We start from the raw sequence: 18237 nt of genomic DNA on the forward strand, positions 1-18237 counted from the left end.
CTTAGTATATATACATTACAACACTCTCTCTAAAGCATCATACAATGTACTTTGAAAGTTACTCATCGTTTAGCTTACAGGAGCAAACAATATTTGACCTTTCTTGGCCCCCCCACACACACACAAAAATGTAGTTTGTTCCCTTTTTTATGGTTTAACCCAGCATTTTTAATGAGGATGGTACTCATCTCCATTCTCCCTGCTATGAAGTCTGATACCAATTCCCAACAGGTTGGTCATCTGGGGATAGTTTTCTGCACCACATGGGTCTTTGCTTCTCTACTCTTTGTGTGTGCTTACATTATTATATGCCTTGCTTTTGATGTTTACTGAGTTTGGCATTTTCTGAACATTCAGTATCACTTCTCTAGGTTCAGGAAGTTCTAGGAGACATTAGACGTGAGTGATGATCGATGTATCAAAAAACAAAAGTAGTTCTATGCAGACGGTAAACTGAAAATGATTGCATATTACAACACAAAGCTACCCCAGAGACTTTAAAGTCTCTGGCTACCCTGAAGCACAAAATGAAGTACATGCATGCCTTAGTCACTGTTCACAAGTTTTGGGGTGCAGACTGATGTCTAATTATCCAAACAGCATGATGATTTTCACAAGATGTTACATCCAAAAAATCATATATTCGCTCAAAGTAGAGGCTGATTTTTACTGTTCTGAATGAATTTCTGGAAACGTTAACGTACTGGGAAGGGGCATGGAGACTGGTAATTTATGTCGGCAAAGCAACCGGCTGTGTAAACATCCGTAACATAAAGAAAAAGAACAGCCTGTTGGAGACGATATGTGAACCCAAGACAACCAGTCTTCACTACATTGGTGACAGGCGCTAACCATTGCCGTTACTGGAAGGTACACTTCGATAAAACATAAACCTGACTAAACCAGCCTTTCTCAAGCTTTTTATCATCGGCGGTAGTGAAAGCTGCCTAAACATGCAGAATATTTATGTCGTTTCCTTGTAAATATTTTTTTTGTTTTTTTGTCGTCTGGTAGGTCTCTTGGCAGAGTTATCTTTCCGTCGCCAGATCTACTCATGTCAAACATTTCTCGAAAAGTTGCATCAGAAATATCGGCGTTCATTTTTTAACCAACACAACAGCATAGAAGTTTATTGCAGAGGACAGAGCCACCGCCAAAGCAGTGAGGGGGGCCGATTCTCACTTGGTGCAAGCATTGTATCACCGGACGCTTCAGTGCGTGCACGTGTGCGTGACGATGGCGGCCGCGGGCGAGGTTCTCAGCAAAAAGTAAGAACACTGTATAAACCATTTATACCGTTGGTATCACAGTTGTTAGAGGTGTTAGTGAGACAAGCCGACTCTCAATCGTTTTACTGTTGACAACCCCTCCCTGGGTCTCTCTTCGACAGCTTGCTGCTGTGCAGTTTCATCATCTATCAAAAATCTGTTGGCGAAACTAACCGATTCAGAAGTTTGTAAATATGCGGTCGTAAAATACACAGTGGACTGCAATGTTTTTGCTGTCAAGTGTTTAGGAATACCCCTATTTCATGTTATGAATATAATATAATATACATGGTGCGGTTCATTTTTTCTGTGTTATCATTTTGCACAGACGGTAGTTTGAAGATGACATTAGTAGCAGTTAAAGCTAGTACTAATTAAAGCAGTAGCTGAGATAACTTGATTGAAAGGTATTAATTTCAGAGGCTATAGCAATAAAGCGATAGTAAGTCGTTTCCCAAGTATAAGAACTCAAGGAGAAGCATCTTGTTTATGAAGTTATAAAGGGGTGTCCAGACCTGCAGACATGTCTTCATGTTTCTTTACCCTAAGACAGTTCTTTATAATTACAGCTCCAGGGGTAAGACAACATTACAAGGTTTGAACACCCCTTTATAACTCCAGAAACCAGACATTCTGGAGTTCCTCATGTTGTTTTATAGTTTAGCCCCAGTGGAGTAAAACTTATAAAAACAAATACATTGCCCTTGCTTTTATTAAGATCTGCTCAGCTGGCATATCTGGTTGTGTGGACAAAGTTTATGCAAATTTTTTCATATTTTAGCCATAACTAGATGATAAGATCAAAGTGTAAGGTGACCAGACGTCTCGCATTAGGCGGGACAGTCCCGCTTTTGAGTGGCGTTCTTTGACGGTGACTCTGGTCACCTTATCAAAGTGTGTTCTTTTTAAGAAAACAGTGCTATTGTACTTTATTAGAGACAAAATGTTTAGGATTTCAGGTGGAAGGGTTGTGGAATAGTTCCGTGTTATCAAAGGGGGCTTGACATCTTGTTAATGTTTTTAATGGTAGGTTTTGGGAGCTGTGAACTGTGAAGATACTGGTTTGGGATAGCCTTGAATGGCCTTGACCTTAGAAATGTCCATGAGGACCTTGCTTCTTCTGCGAAGCTGCAGCCATATTTTGAATGCATCCAAGAACTGCCTTTCTAGCAGAAAACTCTGTCAGACATATTTTCAAACTCCAAAGAGCTGCTTTCATTCATCTTTTGTTTCCTATGCAAAATCAAGGTAATTCCCACTGTTCTGTAGTCCTGTCACTCATAGTCTGGATCTCTTGTGCTGCTTTCTCAGGAGAAATATCTATGAAGTCACGAAACTGAAAAGTCTTAGAAAGTCATGTCGTGTTCTGCTTTTGAAAAGACCACACACATATTTTATGGGAATGGTTTGCCCATGTTGCATGGCTATTACTAAAGGAAGCAGTTTTTTTTTTTTAAGTAGACTTGAAGTTAACTAGATAAAACCAGCTTGAGATAAGTATTCAATAAAGGTACCGCAGTCTGCAGAGAATCATCAGAATTTGTAAAGATAATTTATGATACCGAGGAAAATGTTCTGCTTCAAGGATTTAGGTAAATCTTATTGTCGAAGATTGTATTGGCCTTTCTTAAGGATGACTTACTGCCACAGATATTTCAAAATTTTATTGTTATGATGAAAGGGTCTTTCTGAAAAGCACTGAAAAAGGAATTCTAAAAACACCTGAAAACCAATACTTTACTGTTGCATAAAAAGAATGTATTTGAAGTCTTTGTATTCTTAAATTATTAGTAAATTGGTAAAAAGTGATGCCTATTTTAAAGATTTTTTGAATGCATTGTTTTAAGATTATTTGTTTTTGAATGCCTGTTTTCCTGTTTTATTGGTACCCTGGACAATTACATCATATACAGTTAACATTTCATCATAATACAGGATTTTCTTTTTTTGCTTGGACAATTACTAATCTAAAAAGGATGAATTCATAAACCTGAAAGACCACTTGAAAATTATGCTAAAAAAACAAAGTGCAAGCATCTGTGAATTATTGTGTTTCACCAACTGATTGAGATAATACCTGTTTTGTTTTAGTGAGTTGAAAAGACGTTTAAAAGCAGAAAAGAAAGCCAAGGAAAAGGCAGAGAAGGAGGTGGCCCAAGAGACTGCAGCAGCTGCCAAATCAGAAAAACCCAAACTTCAGGAAGATGAGGAAGAGATTGATCCCAATGTGAGATAGATTCTCCTTGACATGGTATTCTGTCTGTCACTAGTATGATGATGATAATGTCAAGACTTGTAATACTACAGAATTTTACTCTTGTAAGATTGCAATCACAAAGATTGAAATATTTTAAATAGATGGCATCTTAACTCATTCAAAACAGGCTACCACTCTGAAGTTTAACATTAACAATCAGTATGCACAAATGATGGCCTGAATAATGTTACATTTTGACTGCATGCTGTTGCGTGTGTGTGATTTTGCCTTAACAAAGTGGCAGATTTTATTGTTTTTCTTTTTGATGTCTAGGAATATTTTCGGCTTCGGTCTCGAGCTGTTGCACGACTTAAAGAAGAGGATAATAATCCCTACCCTCATAAGTTCCATGTCCAGATTTCACTGGAGACCTTTATAGAGCGCTATGAAAGATTACAACCAGGAGAGATGCTGGAGGAAGATATTACGGTGGCAGGTAAGGAAGTGTGTTGATACATGAGTATTCCAGATGTTGAATGTGCATAAAAAGGTATTTTTGATTTTAATAAGGGTAAGATTAATGAAGATTTGGAAACGAGTGCCTAACTCAAATTAGAATTTGCTTATTGCTAACATCATGCCTGTGGATGTACCCTATTGATTTTGGATGTTGTATATACAACTGACAGAACACATTCGTAGGATTTGTTGCTTTGTCAACAGAGCCAAAGAAAACTTTTATACATGTGTGTGTTTGTCCAAAAAAGGTCGCATCCATGCAAAGAGATTGTCAGGGGCCAAACTCATTTTCTATGATCTCCGAGGAGAGGGAGTGAAAATTCAAGTGATGGCAAATGCTAAGTATGTTGCTGTTCATAAAGAGTTTTGTCGACTGAACAATTTTTATAAACACTTAAAGTAATTTCCTACAAATTCCAGTTAAAGTTCTGATGGTTAGTCTAGAATTAATAAAATTTGTATATGTGTGTGTGTAGGCAGACTTTCTTGTGTATGATTATCACCATCAGAGAATAAAACTTAAAACATTTTTATCAACAGGTGAAAGATGGGAATATGCTTGGCAATTAAAGTTTGTGTGTCAGCTTTCTTGTAGTGTCAGTGTGATGTGGACATGTTTATGATTAGTTATACTTGCACATGATGTGTTTGTGTAACTAAATGTTTTTGATCTTGGTCAGGTACTATTCATCTGATGATGAATATGAGAAAGTAATAGAAAAAGTGAAGAGAGGTGATATGATTGGTGTACGTGGAAAACCAGGTAGGCTTCTGCTTTACCTGCTTGGTGTTTTTATGATTTTTGCATGTTTTTCTTCCAACAAATGAATTGGAGATTTTCAAGTTTTGTAAAATACTTTTCACAATATTACATTTGCTATTTAACTGTACAGTGACCTCTTCTGGTTAAATATTTCTGTATATTATAGTGTGTTTGGTGGAATTGTCTTATGCTATTTCTGCCATTTAAGAATATAAGTACCTTAAGTTTTGAAATAGTTGATAAGCAAAACTGTAATATAACTATTATTGCAGCTAAAACCAAGAAAGGGGAACTAAGTATTGTACCTGTGGAGATGACACTTTTGTCCCCTTGCCTCCACCAGCTGCCTCACCTGTACTACGGGCTGAAGGACAAAGTATGATACAGGGTGTATGATACAATAGAAGAGAGTATAGAATTTGTTTAAATTTGCAGAGCATGAGGGGAACATGAATACTACAAATAAATTATTGTGTAGGATAGACCATAAAGGACGCAAAATATTGTTTATGTTAATTTAACTGGTTTTATTTAATTTGGAAATAAGAAAAACACATCGTCCATTGAAGAGCAGTGGTGTAGTTCAAACATAATAGTGTTAGACTTTAAAATAATTCTTGCAGCTTGTAAGGGCAGTCTAATGGCACAACACAAGTGCCTTCACTATTATAGCAAGGATTGTCTAGTTCAGATCTCGTCTAAGCCATGCTGTTTTTGGGTCTTTTTTAAAACTTTATTTCATGACACAATATATATATAATACATTAATACCAAATTACCGTAGTGCTTCAGCCGTACCATGGCTCACACAGAAGTAATAAACCTGAATGAAAAAACACAAAAACAAGCACGCATACTGTCAACCAATTGTACAGGTTATACAATTTTTCTTACCAATAATTATTTAGTACATATTATACACAAGTTCATATCTGTAAAACCCATGTTCTTTCTCTTTATGTGGCACTTGTTTACAGGGTCACGTTCTTGGCTGTGATACAGTCTGAGCTGATGGCTCCATATAAAGCACCAATTACCCTTCCTTTCCCCATCCCACACATCTCCCTCCCTGCATTGATGTAAGGGTTTACCATTGTTTGCCCTGTACTGTAGACAGATAGGTGAAGTTATCACAGACTTCAATGTTTTTTTGAAATGATAGTGTATTTGTCTCCAGGAGAAACGATATCGACAACGATACCTTGACCTCATCATTAATGACAATGTGCGGCACATATTCATCACTCGTACCAGGGTCATTAATTACTTGCGGCACTTTTTCAACGGGCTTGGTTTTCTGGAGGTACCTTGATTCTTTGTTCTGTTTTGTTTCAGTCGAAATGTATGAGTGAAAGAAGACTATTGTAAACTGTAAAATAAAAATATTTTACAGAACTCTGAACCCGTTTGTACAAATCAGTGAAAAGTAAGCTAACCTCAAAAAAGGAACAAAATGCCCTTCTTGTGTTGAGAACTGTAGTTCCTTACACTTAGTGATGGAGAAATTAACTGAGCTAGTGCATGAACTTAGCTTGATTGACTGGAGATAAAGTAAATCGGTAGAATTTCTATTTTAGCTGCATCTCAAGGAAGTTAGTGAGGATTTGTACTTTGATAAAATCAAAAACTTCCAGTTGCTGTACTATTTGATGCTTACAGTATTATCTGTGGAAAAAGACAAGATGAAGTGTGCTGTATCAGACTTTTCATATATTACCTTTTTACGTCTGTTTTTCTGTCATCAGGTTGAGACTCCTATGATGAACATGATTCCAGGTGGAGCCACTGCCAAGCCATTCATCACTCATCATAATGAGCTTAACATGGATTTGTTTATGAGGGTTGCTCCAGAGCTGTACCTTAAGGTAGTGTTTGTGTGTGGATGTGCATGAATGGTATTCTCCCCCAAAAGGGTGGATGTTACTCAAACAGAAAGTTCCTTAAAATTTGAAGGGCAGTGCTGTACTGCCCAGCATGCACAAGATTATGAACCAATGGCACCTTTGTGTATGAAAGAGCTATTTGTGATAAATAAGTAGTGCCTGTGTTGTACTAAATTAAGATTTGAGTACATTTTGTACATCAAGTCATATGTTCATTATGTATAATGATGAACATTCAAAATCAATATGTTAAGGCATCAATATTTAAGGCTAAATTTATGTTACCCTTGCTCGCTAAAGTTAAAAAAAAAATTTGCATTTGATTCTTCACAGAAATCTGAACTTAGCCTGTCCCATTAAAAACAAAAAAGTTTGAGGGTGGTAGTTCACAACTTTGTGGATTTTAAAGAGTTAAGTGGCAGACACTGCAGGTGTTTCTTGTTATCTCAAGTTATCCTGTTATCGGTTTTCAGTGGGCCAACTTTATGAGGAATATTCCATCTCTTCTCCCTCTCTGCCTTTTCTACCTCAACCCTCTGAGGGGTTAAGTACTTTGTCAGCAGCTGGTGGGAGTGTACCATATAGGTTTTGAACTTGCTGATGTACTTCTAGCCACATATGCCAGTGCTCTGCTTTGACCTCCAAAACGATTAGTGTCTGAGCTAACCATGTGTCTTGCAGATGCTGATTGTTGGAGGTTTCGATCGTGTGTTTGAGATTGGAAAGAATTTTCGCAATGAGGGCATTGACCTGACTCACAACCCAGAGTTTACAATGCTGGAGTTCTACATGGCATATGCTGACTATAACGATCTGATGCAGCTTGCTGAGGAATTGCTGTCAGGTACAATGATGTTTTATTCTGACATCATGAGTGGTTAAAAAAAAAATTTTTTTGCATCATCCTCAAACCTATTTTCGAGGCCTCAAAAAGAAAAACTTCTTCATGGTTTTGCATACATGTGTCATACTTTTACTCCTAACTGTGTGTTAAATGTCTTTATGAGTATGTATGCCTGCCCTTGTGAGCGAAGACAAATTTCTGTCCTGGGTCTCCTGGACAGACAAAAAAGTCTGTTTTGATTTGATTTGATTTTGATTTTGATTTGATACTCCCAGTTGTACTTAAGTGTATGACATCACTTGCATTCAGTGGGTCTCCAGCCATGGCTTTTTTTTAATCAGAATACCTGTCTGATTTATCTTGAAGTTTGGGCTAATCTAATTAATGTTTGTCATTGACAGGGCTGGTGAAACACCTGACAGGAGGCTACAAGGTTGTGTACCATCCAGAGGGGCCTGAGGGAGAGGCAGTGGAAATAGACTTCACTCCTCCTTTCAAGCGCTTCAGCCTTGTCAGAGATCTTGAGAAATCACTTGGCATCCAGTTTCCTTCTCCAACTACTTTCAGCACAGAAGGTAGGTCAGCATGAAACATTACTGTACAATTTGCAAGGGATTTTAGTTGTTACGCACAGAAAGCTTTAGATGAGAGAGCACTGGAATGTATACCTCTATGCTTGCACAAAAGCATTTTAAGTAGAGATGTACTTTTTTTTCAAATACAGTTTATATCAACAGTGGTTATTTTCCTTTTGAACAGAAACTCGACAATTTTTTGATAACTTGTGCATCAAACATGAAGTTGAATGCCCACCTCCTCGCACTGTAGCCCGAATGTTGGACAAAGTAAGTTTTTTTTTTTTTTTTTTTTAATTTTTTTATATATGATGCAAGCATGCACTTGCAGTTGTCATGTACATGCCTATATGTAAATTCTATTTACCTTCAGTTGGTGTTTTTGTAGCTTGATTTCTTCAGTGATAGACAAGGTTGAAAAAGATGCTGATTGTTTCTTAGTTTTAAAGATTTTCAACTGTCACAGCTAAGAGAAAAACATTTTTTTTTCCTGCTTCACTGTTGTTATGATGTATGCTAAAAGTAAGTTGTCTGTACAGCTAGTGGGTGTGTTTCTGGAGGAGAAGATCATCAGCCCCACCTTCATCATTGACCACCCACAGATAATGAGTCCTTTGGCCAAATGGTAAATGTGCTAGTTACTTTGCCTCATTACAATCTCTATGATTCACTAATTGATGCATAGTATGATCCTCCTGTAGGTAAAATTGTGTTTTAGGCTAGTAGTACAATTAACCTTTAGTAATTGTATAATTTTAGGCACATAGCACAAATCTTGTTTTGGTGACTGGTCTTAAAGCAGCAGCTATTTCCTTCCCAAGACATCAGCCAGCTTTGTGATTCTTTTTTAGGTGAATGTAGATGATGCTAATAATTGTTCTGGAATGGTCCATATTTTTCCAGGCATCGGTCAGAGCATGGACTGACGGAGCGGTTTGAGCTTTTTATCATGAAGAAAGAAATCTGCAATGCATACACAGAGTTGAATGACCCTGTGATACAGAGAGACTGCTTTCAGCAGCAGGCTAAAGTGAGTTGGCATGTAGACATTTCCTCTCCTTACCTGTGCTTGGAATAACATATTAGCAAACACACCACCATGTACTGTTGCTTCCACTGAACATGAAGAAGATTCGTGTACATTTGTAGTAGTAAAATTTTGCTTCTTGAGCCTGACATGCCTTTATCTTGATATAGGTACATAGGACCTTCCATAGTTTTGCCTTTCGCTAAATGACATTTTCAGTTTGAATTTCAGCTGAAATAATGTGGATACTGAAGTTTACAACTAACATGGACATTCAGATACACAGCAGTGCTTGCTGGAGAATAGTCCATCACAGATTCAGCTGCCATGAGTTGTTAGGAACAAGAGAAATAGTCTCTGTAATTCTAAATGTAACTTAATGTTGACAAAGTGCTGCAGTATAAATAAAATGTTTTTGAACACTTGAACAAAGCCTACTGCATGTCAAAGCCAAGGATAAAAGTATAATTATTTGAGTATTTTGCAGGACAAAGCAGCCGGAGATGATGAAGCTATGTTTGTGGATGAAAATTTCTGCACAGCACTGGAATATGGCCTGCCTCCTACAGGTGGCTTTGGTCTGGGTATTGATCGTCTGACCATGTTCTTGACAGACAACAACAACATCAAGGTAACATTTGGGCTGAGGGCAGGAATGACAAGTGCAGATTAGTGTTCAGTTCCACCAAAATATCATTATTTGCTTGTGACATGAAAAGTGCTGACCAGCACTTAATCATTGACAGACATTTTTAATGCTATGAATGCTATGAATAACATTCATCTCAGTGATGCATAAACCTGCATATGTCACAGTGTGCTGTTGTTAGTCAGCAGTGCTACTGAATGGTGTTTGTTAAACTAAATGAATTAACTTGCATTACATAAAGGAACTGCTTTGCAACAACCTTTAAATGTTCACTCTACCCTAAAACTGATTTACCTCTATTTGTTTCCCAGGTTTGTGCTGATTTCAATTAGATTTAGTTGGGTCATTTGTGTGGACTTATTTAAAGTTGACCAACATGTTCAGAAAAGCACCTGATAGTGAATACACCATTAAGGGCCAAACATTTTGGTCTGGCTGACAGCACGTTTTGTGAGATGCTTCTCTAGCTTCTACTATCATACCTACACTCAGGCCATGCTGCACCACAACTATTTTGTACATGTATAAGGAAGATGAAAGATGCTAAGATGATGCTTAAATCATTCATTTTTTTTTTTGTAGGAAGTGCTACTCTTTCCAGCCATGAAGCCCGAGGAGCAGCGGCCAATGGATAAGAAGGAAGCAGGTGTGGCAGATGGTGCAAGTTAACTGTTCGGTGCTGACTGCAAACCACTAAATTATCTCCACTGTTAGGTTTTCATCATTTAGCACAACTGATCAAGAGGCATTTCTCAAAACAATTGTATTTCTATTGACAAGAACATGTGAAAAGACAAGTTTTGAGTGCTTGGTGCACAGTACATTCTGTTCTGGAAAAAAAAAAATCGCTTGCAAACTTTTCTGTCAGTATGCGTTATCACTTTCCCTCGTGAATATTGTGTAGTGTTGTCTAATTTATCTTGGTGTCTTGTGGAAGTAAAGCTTTTTTCCTCTCAAGATGGCTTGGACGGGTGCTCACTGGTGGTTCTGATAGCCAAGTGGTCAGAATTTAAGCATGTGAGATTTAACCAAGTCCAAGACAAATGTCTTCAACTAAAGTCTGAGCTGTTCCCCTTGTCCGTTTTTTTTTTTTTTCTTTTTTAACTGTAAATGAAAAGGGACAAAATCCAGTCATTTAGCTACATGAATCACACTTGAATAGTCATTTTCAAGTTTATTTTTGAGACTGAATTTCTTCATAATTATGTTTATTCATTTCTACGTAGTATGTAATAATTAAAATGTACTAAATTCAGGACTAGACATTGTAAAGATTATTGTGTGTAAGCCTGTTTTGATATGTTCTGTTGAGAAATACTATTTGATACATCTAATTTCCTTTGAATTTACAATGAAGTGCTATTTTATGATAGAAGAAAGAAGGTATTCCTACTTTATTCCAACTCAGAACTTAAATTATCTTCTGTCATGTTTACTTCTTACGATTTCTTGAATTCATGCATATACTTGGGTATCAAAATCAGATTCGGACTCAAAGTGTGATGGATTTAGCTCTCCAACTTGACACTTGATATACTTCACATTCTAGCAGCTATGGGCATCATTAGCACTGAAATAAACTGATGATGACTCTTTATTTGCTTGTCAGTTGTTTACAGTCTAGTCGTGCAGCTTTTGCAAATCGAGTTTCCTCATCATGTTAGTCTCACCAATGTTGTACACAAAGAAGCATGCTCAGAATAAGCGCTTTATTTGATGTCAAGATTTCTTTGTAAAACATCCTGGTTGCTGAAAATGGGACATTACTTTATCTTAAAAAAAAAAAAAAAAGTCTTGACCCTGAAAGCTGGTGCTGGAAGTAGAGAAGTGATACAAGAATGAAAACAGGATGCATTAGAATAGCTACCTTAAAAAAAGAGGAGGGAGCAAGCATGTTGTGACAGTAGCATGCTGTGAATAACATTTGTCTCTAACACTTAACATGGAAAGCTCAGCCTTATTGAGATTTCTACTACTTCCTGTCCATATTACAAAATCTGTGGAGGTCTCCATGCTATCTTCTGAGTGATAAGGTGAGCAGAAGTCCATATGCTATCTGAGTGACTAGCTGGGTGGAGGTGGACTATCGAAGTGATGAGCCATGGGGTGGTCAGCTGTCTTTGTCAATCTGTGCATCTTGTCACCTCACCACCTGTGCGACCTCTTCCTCCTCCCCTTCCACTGGAGTCAGCGCCACAACAGAGTTATAGTGTTCCCCAAGGCTGTATGTGTGGCGCTGATACCTAAAGAAAAAAAGTAGATTTTGTGCAATTTCAGATTTAGATTTTCACAAAATTCTGTCCTATGACTTTATTAAATAAAGAACCACAACTGCATATATAAACATGGGTTAACTGCAAGTATCATGACATTGTACAGAAAACTATACATACACAAGGATGATGGGAGCATCTTTGTACTCTTCCCCCAGCTGAATAGTAGTTCCTTCAGCCTGCATAACTTCCAAGGGAATCTCTAGCGCTTCAGATAATGCACGAAGCTGAGTGGACAGCAAAAGAATTAAAGTATGTCACTCTTGGCCACAACAGTTTATCTTTTGCTCCCAAAGAACCTGTTCGGGAAAATAATCTGCCCAATAAATATTTCCCTAAAAGTCCAAACTTTGCTCTATGCACAAAACTAAGTGGGGAGTAAAAGAAATAAAAATAAAGATTCCATCATCTGTGACAACTGCAATTCATTAAAAAAAAAAACAACCCACTCTGTTGTAGTATTATATCATGTGAACATATCTCCAAGATTCTCAGGAATGCATAACATGTGGAGCAGTGGCAGCGTATTTGACAAGCACTGAGCAGCAGGAAATAACTTTCTTTACCATTTAAAACTAAGACAAAGCCATTACCTCTAGGTGACCACCCCAGGCAGGTGAGCCAGAAATGTCATCACAGTAACGATCAAATTCTTCTGTAACATGCAATCCAATCACAGCCTCAATGACAGAGTAACATCATTGAATCATCATCATTAAATCCTCTCGTATATTAAATATGCATGTCAATCTATAACTGCTCCTATAAAATATTGTAAGGCCATGGACTGTTTTGAAATGCTCCAAGGCTGTATGGAGTCTTAAAAAAAAAGCCTATGGCTTAGATCACACAAAACTCTTGCACCAACAAATAAATCAAAAATACCTGCTCAGGACAAGTTTTTACAAACATAAATGAAAGCAGTAATTTCCAACTCCTTCCTGTGTTCAGAAATTAATGTAAATTTTTGCCTTAGCACCTCATTACAGCACAGTAGTCATGTTCAATAAAAATTATTTTATGTAAAAACCAACAATAACCTCAAATAACATGAGTACCTGGTGTAAAGGGATTTCCTGTTTTTGCATTGGTTAAGAATGGCATGAACTCTTCTTTTTTTGTCCTCATCAGCAGTGCTGTCTTGTTCCTCAAGGTTTCATTACTCTCCTGTGCACAAATGTCAAAGAGTCAGCAGGGTCTTTTGTATTATTTATCCAGTATCAAAACAAAAGTGGCCATTTAGTTTTATTACAATAATCTAAATATCTAAGTAAAAATGGTACATTCTAACAAGCAGAAGCACAACGAAGCTTCTGTGAAAAGAGTAATTTTAACTTGAGGGTTAACCCAAGTGAGAAATTATTAAAAGAAAAAGCTAGTGCTGAGAAGAATGCAGGTTTATCTCCCTAAGACAAACATAATGATTAACACTTACTTCTATACCCCTTTGGAGTAACTGGTGGCAAACAGCATTGTATAAACTGAAAATATAGAGCTGTTAATACAAAGTGGTAAATATACACAAAAATCTGTAAAGTAAATCAGTTAACATATTACACACATGCCGTATCTGTCTAATGTTCAAGTGCTTCAAATATACTATCAAAGAATTTAATATCATCTAGATGCACAAGTCTTGTGCTATGTATTTTATCATACATTTCGCAACAAAAGATTACAGATCCGCTAACAAGCCCAAAGACAAAAAAGGACATACCAGTTGCCATCAGAGGCTATCTGAAATAGAAAACAAGCTTTATTTTAAACTGTAGGTAGAGTGTGTGTGTGCACGCACATGCAAGAGAGAAGTAGATAATAAGATGGGGTAAGATATGGATATAAAAAAAAATAATCATTTGTAGAGACCTTTTCCCAGTGGGGAAATGGGCTCAATGTACTGTGCATGAAAGACAACAAACTGCGAATCACGCAGCAAAGAAAAATGAGTATCAGTAAACGGATGATACTGTAACAAACAGGAATGAAGATAGATGAAGATGAACTGAGAAGAAAACGCAAGAGTTTGCTTGATCATAAAATATATTTCTTAAAGTAGCGGATTCTAAAGCTGGGCTTAAAAGGTTTGAAAACAGACACAGTTCAAGGTAAAAAAATGCGAATTTCAAACAGCAAGGCCAGAAAAGGAGAAGGGTCATCATGTCCACCATGCTTAGAGCAAGCTGCTGTTGAATTTTACCTGGTGCACCTGGAGGCCTCGTTGAGCTAGCATAGTGGACAATGTCAGCATCTCTTGATGACGAGGGCCCTGCAGGTTTGTCAGTTCCGCCTCTTTAACCCGCTCCTCTCTCTCTCGTTGCTGCATGCTTTTCTTCTCCTGCAACAGGCACCACAATAATGTCAGTCCAGACAAAACAGTCAACATGATGGTTGATGGTGCTGAGAACATCAGCTCCAGATCACATTCACACTCACAGTCCATATAAAATGGTAAACATGGTCGGTGGTACAGAGAATATCAGCTCCAGGCCACATTTTCTCTGACCCACCACACTTTCCCTTAAACATTTGATTTAAATACTGTTTGCTAGCTTGACTAAACAACAAACTATTCAGATTTTCTACTCATGACCTGTAACAAAAAGCGTTCACCCAACCCCATCTGTGGGTGGTACACATTTACGTGTGGCCATTGCCAAACTATGCAGCACCCAGCTTGCGGTATTCATTACACAGTCAACAATGGCTACACAGCCCCATGGCCTGGCGTTTACAGATCTTCGCTACATCTTAGAGAAAATAGCTTCTGATCTGGACCAGCCCTATTACACCTGGAAACAAGCTGTGGAAAAGGTCAGAGTTATGATGAGAACAGCATGGCATGTTTTTATGCACTCTATACTTTGTATGTGCTGGGGCTGATACCTACCTTCTCACTCTGCTGCTAGGGTCATGACACTTGCTCTCTCTCACTCACATGCAAGCATTTAAAGGCTGTTTCATAAGTCACTGTGAAATGCAAACACCCCTATGGCATTGTTCAGCATTTACAAAAGTTGTCAAATGTGTTGCTTGCTACACTATGCAGCAGTAAAGCTTTTTTGGAATTTTCTAGTTCTGTTATTAGCCAAACGAAACAATGAACAGAAATTGCAGTTAAATAAGTATATGGTCTGTATTTCATAATTTGTTCTTACAGGTATTTCTATTAATAGTAGGGCCTCTTTTCGGGATATTCAAGAAGTTACAGGGTGTAACTTATGTGTGCCAAAAGAAAGGTAGCACATTTTCTGTTTGTTTCTTTACGTAATGAATCTGGAAAGAATGCTGTGAAAAAAATGATAATAGATCCTTGCAGCAACACTGTACAGAAATATGACAGTCTGCAAACGTGCTTAACATGTCAAAGCTGCACCAACATGCCTCTAAACACACTTGCTCATTCATTTCTAAGATATAGGTCAGTTAACAAAGCTAGCTGGACAGATGTACAGGTTCCCACAGACAGAAAGCATGCCCCTATGCTTGTCTAATAGAGACTGACAAAATTAAACAAAAAGGAAACAAAAACTACTTCACAAGAAATATCTAATCTAATGGTGATTACAACATTTTCACCATGTGGCTTCTATTGACAGAGACTGCCAAAAAAAAAACCCCACCAATGTTCTTCTTGATGATCCAATCTTGTTTTATGGATAAGCTGAATTATACCTTTGTTGCAAACAGATTCTCCAGTTCCCTACCCTACACTTTGAATTATCTGAGCAAAACGTCATCACTTGCACTGACTATACCAATCAAATATAATCCCCTTGCAATATTTTGTCATTATTTATGTTACAAGCATTGATGACATCATGACATCCCAACCATTATACTTGTGAGTAAAAGCCACAAGGGACTGTTCAAGTAAATAATACAACTTCAACGATTGAAAATTTGGCTGATGTACATTTCAGATACCAAAAATACAACACTTATTTTGGTATGATCACTAATACATTTAACTTTTAAGATATTGAAAATGAAGAAGCGCTAACAAATAACATAGTTCAAGGTACTTAAAATGAAGAATATCTTATAACTAAGTAACTATAAAGATATTTAAGCTACTGAAAATCAAGAGCTGAGAAGGGCCAGTTAGAAAAATAAGCATTGCCTACCCTGCGTTTTTGTGCTTTGCTTGGTTTCTTTTGCTGCTTGACCATCTCCACCTCATCTTTGATTTCTAACTCACTAGCATCCAGGGTTAGAAAAGCATCTGTTACTTCCTCCACCTGCACAACAAAATGTCGTGTTATAAAAAATAATAGTAATTAGAACCCTTCAACAGTGTGAAATCCCATTATGTAGCCATGATTATCAGGCTAAACATAAGGAATGCTAAAATAGAAGATAATAATAATAAATGCAAAATTTTTAAAGTGCATACTCACACTCCTAAGGAGAATACTCTTAGTGCTTAAGTACAAGAATGAAACATGGACAGCATACGAGGGACGGAAAACAAACAAATAACATATGAACTATAAAAGAATAAACAACTGTACTAAATAAAGAATAAAATCAAATACAGAAAAAACAAAGAGCAACCTAATAACAAGAACAAGAGCTGAGAGTAACATGATATTGCAAAATGAAGGCTGTGACATAGGACTAGCATTATGGGAAACGTTGTTAGGAGTAATGTTTACAATAACTGGATGCGAGAACAGATAGGAAGCCAGTACAGAAAATGAAGGAGAGGGGTGGCATGGTCCCATTTCCTAGCTCTAAGCACCAAACGGGCAGCAGAGTTCTGTACTAGGAGAAAAGCTCTTGGAAAATATATTCTTTCTTCGTCTTTCTTAAAACACACATGCATGCACACATATTCTGACCATGAGCAACCTACAGTTGCAGTGGGAAATGTGTTATTTAAGAAGATATTTCCAGAAGAAACTTGAATGCCTGTACTGGTAACCCTGTACAGGTAGGAGATATTATGGAGCAATAACTGCATAAATAACCTGCACCCTGGGTATTTATTGTGTAATTCTGACCACTGGTACATTGACTGGCTATATGACCAAAGATTACATGATGATCAATAGCCAGAGCTTTAAAATCCTACTGATTAAATATATATACACATTTGGGTATATAATTTGGGGCTGGGGAGAGAGGGGGAGAAGAAACTGTTGGTGAGTTTGTCCACATGTCCCTATTACTAAAAAATTGCAAAAGACCATAAGAGCTGACACTACATCACGGAAAGAAAACAAAACTATAGCATCATCTGGTCACACTAGCTATACTGTAGTCTATTTGGGCAAGTGAATAGCTGAGTAGATAGAGCACTGGCATCTGAACCGAGAGGTGCACTGGTTTGATATTCATGTAGTGCAGCAAACTTCCACCAGTTAACTCAGCTATTAGAAATAGGTATCTGACTCCACAGAGGGTAGGGGAAGGTAAGGAACTGGAGTAAAAGAGATTGGCACCAACCTTACATAAAGCTGAGAATGCTTTACCATTAGACAGATCATAAAGAGCTGAAATTCAAACATGGAAAGAAAACAAAACTACAGAATCATGTGGTCACATCTACTTCTTTGTGTTACTTAAGTTTACAGACAGACTATAAAAGCTGACATTACATTGGCAGAAAACAAAAGTACAATTCTTACCGAGGTCTCAGTGGTATTTGTAGCATTGGCATTTAAGGCCAGCAACTCTTGCTGGTGTTTTGCATCGAGTTCTGCTTCCATTTGAGCAATCTTTTCTCCTATCTCCTTTTTACGTTTTTTGTCTCCTTTAGGCACACCATGCTTTAGCCGTTGGCACTCAGCTACTCACAAAGAAAATTTAATAACTATAAACACGACAGTGTACTTTCTTCTGATTTAGATTTCCATTTATACCTGTTAATGCATAAATTTAAACACCTTGTGTAATGCACTGTTATCAGATTTAATATAAGACCATATGTGTTGTTTTAAAACATGTTTTAGACACTGAAATTGGACGATCGGGTTTGCTTTTTTGCTGTTTGTTTTTCTGATTTCTTCATCTCTCCGCAGCGTGCATCGTACAATACAAAGCAAAACAACTTGTTTTCGTTCAAACTGGATCACATTTAATACTAAGCAAACTGGCTTTACAATTCTAACTGCTGTAGCACAACAATACCTAATAATTCTTTCTTTTCTAGCTTGTGTCGCTGAATTACTTCTTCTTTGTCAGCCATGCCTCTTGTACCGTGGCGGTGCCAAACACTAAATAGACGGCTATGCGCC

General features: G+C 37.4%; 2 protein-coding genes across 3 annotated transcripts; one reads left to right on the forward strand and one right to left on the reverse strand.

Annotated features, from left to right (window-relative positions):
• Positions 1 to 1023: 1023 nt before the first annotated feature.
• Positions 1024 to 11318, forward strand: LOC112576632 (lysine--tRNA ligase-like). 2 transcript variants are annotated; one of them, XM_025259234.1, is made up of 16 exons: positions 1024 to 1268; positions 2299 to 2516; positions 3360 to 3495; positions 3799 to 3961; positions 4233 to 4326; positions 4665 to 4747; positions 5020 to 5123; positions 5925 to 6050; positions 6493 to 6612; positions 7312 to 7474; positions 7876 to 8049; positions 8234 to 8319; positions 8589 to 8674; positions 8953 to 9079; positions 9564 to 9707; positions 10308 to 11318. In XM_025259234.1, exons 2-16 carry the CDS (start codon positions 2347 to 2349, stop codon positions 10392 to 10394), a joined length of 1863 nt encoding a protein of 620 aa, XP_025115019.1. In that variant the 5' UTR covers positions 1024 to 1268; positions 2299 to 2346; the 3' UTR covers positions 10395 to 11318. The 2 variants fall into 2 exon arrangements, with proteins under 2 accessions (XP_025115019.1, XP_025115021.1); XM_025259236.1 differs by lacking the exon at positions 2299 to 2516 and having other exon boundaries at positions 1026 to 1268.
• Positions 11319 to 11435: 117 nt separating this feature from the next.
• LOC112576651 (OTU domain-containing protein 6B-like) lies at positions 11436 to 18235 on the reverse strand. The gene is made up of 10 exons (XM_025259261.1): positions 18131 to 18235; positions 17629 to 17789; positions 16123 to 16236; positions 14196 to 14333; positions 13716 to 13735; positions 13434 to 13479; positions 13057 to 13165; positions 12592 to 12653; positions 12119 to 12225; positions 11436 to 11968 (listed from the first exon to the last, which is right to left on the reverse strand). Exons 1-10 carry the CDS (start codon positions 18186 to 18188, stop codon positions 11866 to 11868), a joined length of 918 nt encoding a protein of 305 aa, XP_025115046.1. The 5' UTR covers positions 18189 to 18235; the 3' UTR covers positions 11436 to 11865.
• Between the last annotated feature and the right edge of the window lie 2 nt (positions 18236 to 18237).

The sequence above is a fragment of the Pomacea canaliculata genome, linkage group LG12, assembly GCF_003073045.1.
Source record: "Pomacea canaliculata isolate SZHN2017 linkage group LG12, ASM307304v1, whole genome shotgun sequence".
NCBI classification, from domain to species: Eukaryota; Metazoa; Mollusca; class Gastropoda; order Architaenioglossa; family Ampullariidae; genus Pomacea; species Pomacea canaliculata.

Excerpts from the sequence above, each read along its gene's own strand:
- LOC112576651 (XM_025259261.1), bottom strand. The coding sequence starts at position 18,188 with ATGGCTGACAAAGAAGAAGTAATTCAGCGACACAAGCTAGAAAAGAAA. Across the intron at positions 14,334-16,122 it reads GCAAAGCACAAAAACGCAGG|GAGAAGAAAAGCATGCAGCA; the intron begins GTAGGCAATGCT and ends TGCCTGTTGCAG. Across the intron at positions 13,736-14,195 it reads GAGGCCTCCAGGTGCACCAG|ATAGCCTCTGATGGCAACTG; the intron begins GTAAAATTCAAC and ends TTTCTATTTCAG.
- LOC112576632 (XM_025259234.1), top strand. The coding sequence starts at position 2,347 with ATGGCCTTGACCTTAGAAATGTCCATGAGGACCTTGCTTCTTCTGCGA. Across the intron at positions 7,475-7,875 it reads TGCTGAGGAATTGCTGTCAG|GGCTGGTGAAACACCTGACA; the intron begins GTACAATGATGT and ends TGTCATTGACAG. Across the intron at positions 8,675-8,952 it reads ATGAGTCCTTTGGCCAAATG|GCATCGGTCAGAGCATGGAC; the intron begins GTAAATGTGCTA and ends ATATTTTTCCAG.